We start from the raw sequence: 6,000 nt of genomic DNA on the forward strand, positions 1-6,000 counted from the left end.
CTTTCAGCTATGTTTGAAAGGGGAAGGGGATAAAAACAGACTCCATAGAGAAGAGCCTAGGGGCAGCATCCCAGGGTTGAGAGTGAGATCAGTAGCTCAGCTGAAGTACATCTACACCAGTGCGCACAACATGGGCAGCAGACAGGAGTACCTAGAAGCCATTGTGCAGCAAGAAAACTATGACTTTGTGGGGAGCTGGTGTGGAAGAAAACTGGCCTGGCTGAACAGGGAGCTTTCACTGAGACCTCAGAAAAAAAAGAAAGTTTATCACCTCTGGAAGAAGGGGCAGGCAACTTGTGAAGAATACAAGGATGTTGCTAGGATATGCAGTGAGAAAATCAGAATGGAGAAACCCCAGATAGAATTGAATCTGGGGTTTAATCTGCCACAATACAAAATATACATAAAAGTATTAAAGAGCATCCAGAGGAATGCTACAAAGATGGTGAAGGTTCTAGAGGGGAAGACATTTGAGGAGTGGCTGAAATCCCTTGTTTGTTCAACTAGAGAAGAGAAGGCTGAGGTGAGACCTCATCATGACCTACAGCTCCTCAGGAGGGGGAGGCAGACAATGACCTCCTCTCTCTGATGAATAGCAATAGAATGACATTGAAACTGCAACAGAGGAGGTTCACGTTGTTTATCAGGAAAAGGCTCTTCACTGAGTGGATGGTCAGGCAGCAAAACAGCCTCCCCAGGGAAGTGGGTCATGGCACTGAGTTTGCCGGAGTTTAAGAAGCATCTGGACAATGCTCTCAGACATATGATCTGATATTGGGGTGGTCCTGTGTGAGTTAGACTTATTGATCCTACAGGTCCCTTCCCAATCAGGATATTCTATGATTATATAAAGAGTCAGGAGGATCCAGAAAACTATAAGCCTCAGTATTGGGGAAGGTCATAGAGCAAATTGTCTTGAGCGCAATCACACAGCATGAGTGGGACAACTGGGGTGTCAGGCCTAACCAGCAGGGGTTCATGAAAGGCAGGTCATGCTTGACCAATCTGATCTCCTTCAATGACCAGGTGACTTGCCTGGTGGATGAAGGCAATGTTGTGGACAAAGTCTTTAATAACGCCATTGTTACTATCTCCCACAGCATTCTCCTGGAGAAGCTGGCAGCTCATGGCATAGATAAATATACTCTTATCTGGATAAAAAACTGCTGGGATTGCTGGGCCCACAAAGAGATAGTGAATGGAGTTAAATCCAGCTGGTGACTAGTCACAAGTGGTGATGTCCAGGGATAGGTATAGCCAGTCTTGTTTAAAGTCTTTATTGATCATCTGGATGAGGAGATTGAGTGCACCATCACTAAATTTGAAGTTGACATGAAGTTAGGAGGAGGTGTTGATCTGCTTGAGGGTAGGAAGGCTCTACAGAGCTATCTGGATAAGTTAGATGGATGGGCAGAGGCCAGTTGTATGAGGTTGACTAGGATCAAGCGCTGGGTCTTGCACTTTGGTCAAACAATCCCATGCAACACTACTGTCTTAGGCAAAGTGTCTGAAAAGCTGTGTGGCAGAAAAGGATTCATAGTGGACATGAGCCAGCAGTGTGCAGAGGTGGCAAAGGATGCCAACAGCATCCTGGCTTGTATGAGAAGTAGCAAGGTCAGCAGCACTAAGAGGCTGAACCTCAATGAGGCTGAACCTTAAGTACTGTGTTTAGTTTTAGACCCCTTGCTACAAGACATTGAGGTCCTGGAGAGTGTCCAAAGGATGAGAAACAAAATGGATGAAGGATCTGGAACAAAAGTCTTATGAGGTGCAGATGAGAGAACTGGGATTGTTTACTCTGGAGAGCTCAGGATAGACATTATTGCTCTTTACATCTACCTCAAAGGAAATTGTAGAGGTGGAAGTTGGTCTCCCAGGTAACTTAGTTACCAGCTTCAGAAGGCTAGCACCTCTGTGCTGTACTGCAAAAAGTCAGACACTGGAGCTTTGTAGAAGAAATTATTTAATAACTCATCTTAAATAACATGATAATGTCAACATGTGAATAATTTACATTTGTGGCACAGAATATCCTGTTGTTTTGCTATATGTCCTGATGTATGTGGAAAACAGAAACAAATACTGTCCCATCATGAGCTTCAGCGTATAATCAAGGTTTAGACTTTCTTTTTTAAGAAACAGCTTGACATTGAAACAGAGGTGCCAAAGCAACATGATAAATAAACAAAACAAGTTTTAAATTAGTTCCAAAGCACGTTCCCTACTGAAAGCTATTTTTTAAAATTCCGTTTTACATCTATAAATACACAGTACAAAAATGCAAGTTTACAAACCATTTTTTTCCCAATAGACTTATGTCATTTGAAGTTTTAAGTAGCATCATTTCTCCAACGTAACATACATATATTTAAGGGCAATAATACTAACTATTTACATATAGTTATGAAATGTTTAAGAATATAAATTAGTAAGAACGCAGACAAAAACACACTCAAAATAAATAACCCAACAGCTTTACATATGAGAGCATTTCTGATATTATACAAACATAACATACAAGGCTGCAGGACTTGATCTTGCAGTTACTTGTATCTGTCAATTTTGTATCTAAGTAATGCCAGTACAGTAAAAAAGCCATTTTATGGGGCTGCCCATGAGCCTGCAACTACCTTCCTGGAATGTCTCCTGCCTGAACTTGGTTCCTGATAAGTTCAAGCTCCAAAGAGAACCTGTTGTAAATGAATGTAACTAGTACTATTCTTCTGATCTGAGGTACTGTTGGCAATCAGAGTCTCCTTTCACTTCTGGGGATCCAGGAATTTTTATTCCATTTTTTGGATAGACACACCAGCACCCAGCCGACTCTCCATCCAGTGAAGTTTCACACTAGGATTATTAAGAAAGTTAATCAAAACCCAGAATAAGCAATTGTCAGCAAAAAATTCACTACAGGATACTGCAAACAGAGGTGTTGAACAGCACTAGAACTGAAAGCTCAAGAAGTGCAGCACATGGACCCATTTTGAATACAGTGACACCTCCCTGACCTCTAACCAACACACTTGGTTAGGAAGTCTTGATTTGAGCTTAGCTACTTCAACAGCAACTACACACTTCAAACAATACGCCCAGTCCTTGCTAAGTGGTAATATAAAATAGTCATATTTTCCAGTAAGATAAACTGACGGAAAGCAGGATACGTAAGGTAGAGAGGTGAAAGCCATGGCTTGATAGGCTGACTCTTCACACACAGAGGGAAATGGGATTCTTTCTTTAGCTGGGGAGTTGAACATGTTTCTGTGTTTGCCTGGTTAGATCCCAGGTGACAATGAGTCACACGGTGGGGCCACATTCTAAAACAATGTCTTGGTGACACAGATTTATGCAAACCTACGAAATTTTTGTGTATGGCCTATGGCTACAACAGTTTGATTTAAGCTTTAGTTAATTATACAGATTTCCCTCAGTGCACTTTGTGGTGGCTTCTGTAGATATTATAATGGGTATAAGCATTATCAATAAAGTAATCTAACGGAAGTACAAATCAATATTTTTTTCAATGTAATCTCAAAGGGCTAATCTTGCTCCAGAGAGTTTTGTCACTGCAAGTGTTCTTTAATGTGAGAGCTGAGATCCTTCTGTCTCCATAGTGATTATTACTTATGCACTTAACAATACATGCAGTATGATGGATATCATGGATTAGCATTGGCTGTGAATATGCTAACAAACTGGATGCACGGAGTTTGACTTGGCCTGAGAAGAGACAGGGTCAAAATGTTTTAGAAAGGCTTTGTGTACACCTGTTCTGTGAATAAAGGAGACTTCTGCCTCCATTTTTGTCTATGCTGAGCATGCACTCACTTTTAAGAGGACTACCATCTGTTCCCACTACTAAGTATCCTATTTTCACAACCGGTTTCCAGCAGCTGCAAACTTGTGAGCTTGGGAACAGAGGGTTGTGAAAGAATTGTCAGTGCCAGATTAATTGCAATGCTGCTGTGAGCAGACAGGAAAAAAGTACATACCTGTTTGCTGTGGTAAAATCCATTCTTGGTACAGTTGGGTAAATAGAATTTGTAAATGTCCCCTCCACTTCTCTGCTGAGCCTTTGCCAATTTATACAGAGCTCTATTGAGCTCCTTCTGACAAGGTCCCTACAAGCAAACAAAAAGTGATCAATATAAAGCTAGCAAAAAGCTCTAAGTATTTATTAGTCATATAATCTGCAGCATATAACACTGATTTGCATGTAGTTCCTACATGTTCCAATAGGAGTGTGGCCAGAAAACTCTAGCGTTGCACTTAGGCTTTTGTTTTTATTCTTTGAGGTATTTTCTGTCCTCAGAAACATGACAAAGTCCTTAAATTGCTACACAAGGAAACTTAACCTGCACTGAGTAAACATATTACTACTTTGAGAGTACAGTATCTCCTATTATGGGGAACTGCAAGCTAGAAGGCTTGTGTACGTGAGGCTGGCCATGTTTTGTGGGTTGCCATGGTCCTGTGTTCTGTTGATGTACAGAGAATAGGTGCAAGACATATAGACAGTGTGAGAACAAACATCTGAATGTTATCTTTTGTGTAACACATGGCTGTTACCAGATCAGAGTGCAGAGCACTGCAGTGACTCTGAGACTCAGACCCAAAGTCCCTCAGACTGGGACTGAAGATCTGTTTGCATCATTAACTACTTTCACTATTTTCTTGCTTCTTTTTTCTTTTTCTCTTTCTTCTTTTTCTTTTCTTTCTTTTTCTTTTTCTTTTTCTTTTTCTTTTTCTTTTTCTTTTTCTTTTTTTTTTTAAGTCACTGCATTATGACTACTGCATTGACTGAACAAATATTTTTACTTGGGAGTGAAATAATTTCATCCTCTTCTTTTTAATACCTCCCCTCACATAAACTGTTCTGTTCTAATCAGTGGGCTTTTCTGTTGCTCTGGGTCAGAAAGTAGAGGTTTAGGAGACAGAATTGTAGCCAATAGCCCTCAATATATAGTAGTGCAAACTAAATGAGTGCTTCTGCTCTGGATGTGCAGAGGGATTTTTTAGTCTTTTGATTGTTCGTTTGTTTCCTTCCATTCTGTTTGTGAATATTACGAAAATAGGATTCTGTTGTGCATATATATAATTCAACGCCACACCGCATGGTTAAGCACGCTGCCTGGGACTGCGCTAAATGTGGTTCTCTGGTGCCATCAAGTGCCCACTGCTCACTGCTGCTTTGCAGTATTGAAGGTAAAAGTGTACTTTAATTGCTGAGCTTTCTGTCTTTTCGCGTGCATCTATTTGCTGGTGAACAGAAAGAAATATGTTTTGTTTTGTATTGGTGTTTCATCAATATTTGTACATAATTACTCCTTTTTATTTCACCGATCAATAGACAAACCACAAAAGCCTTTTATTTTTCTAACTAAAACAAGAAAGAAGTCTAAGATTGTAGTATGGGTTTCCAGAAATTAAGGAACCATGCAATCATCAGAGCAAGATTCAGCCTCTGCAAGGACTCTGTATAGAACATATCTGATGCCCACCTATTTTTACAGTTACTACAATTCTGCATGTTTCTCAAGCATCTTAGGAAAGCATTTCTAGAGAAGTCTGTTTGCTAGCTACCCAAAATAACAGCCGCTTGATGTTGGGGCTAGAACTGCTATTAGAGTTCCATGCACACTTTCATTTTATAGTCAGAATCAGTAGCATCTACTGAAATGGTCTCTGAAAGGCTTGCAAAAAAACCCACTCACCTGTTCTTTCCATTTCTTGAGTTCAAATGTTCTCTTTGCTTTCATGTTTTCATATACAGTGATGAAATTCCAAGGGTTGGATTTGTCCTGGTTTATGGGAAACATCAACTGATAGCTCAGCATCTGATCCTGTGTCATTTCAGAGCTTTCTAAAGGTATATCCTCAGGCTCGGTGGAATCTGGAAAGGAATTTTATTAAGGTGAATATCTACAGTGACCTTTAACACTTATTTCTCCAAAGGAAAAAGGTTAAAAAAGAAAAGAAAGAGGAAGACCTCACACACTCTCC

The 6,000-nt window shown here is 40.2% G+C and overlaps 1 protein-coding gene across 1 annotated transcript in view; it reads right to left on the reverse strand.

Moving 5' to 3' along the window:
• Nucleotides 1-1,946: 1,946 nt before the first annotated feature.
• IGFBP1 (insulin like growth factor binding protein 1) overlaps nt 1,947-6,000 on the reverse strand; it is a 6,361-nt gene continuing 2,307 nt past the window's right edge. The window contains exons 2-4 of the mRNA XM_042839648.1: nt 5,712-5,890; nt 3,990-4,118; nt 1,947-2,847 (exon numbers count right to left, since the gene is read on the reverse strand). Coding sequence (XP_042695582.1) covers nt 2,716-2,847; nt 3,990-4,118; nt 5,712-5,890 — 440 coding nt within the window. The 3' untranslated portion in view covers nt 1,947-2,715. The remainder of the gene's footprint in view (nt 2,848-3,989; nt 4,119-5,711; nt 5,891-6,000) is intronic.

Source organism: Centrocercus urophasianus, unplaced genomic scaffold, assembly GCF_019232065.1.
Source record: "Centrocercus urophasianus isolate 14NV4802_14NV808 unplaced genomic scaffold, USGS_Curo_1.0 seq_11, whole genome shotgun sequence".
Classification (NCBI taxonomy): Eukaryota; Metazoa; Chordata; class Aves; order Galliformes; family Phasianidae; genus Centrocercus; species Centrocercus urophasianus.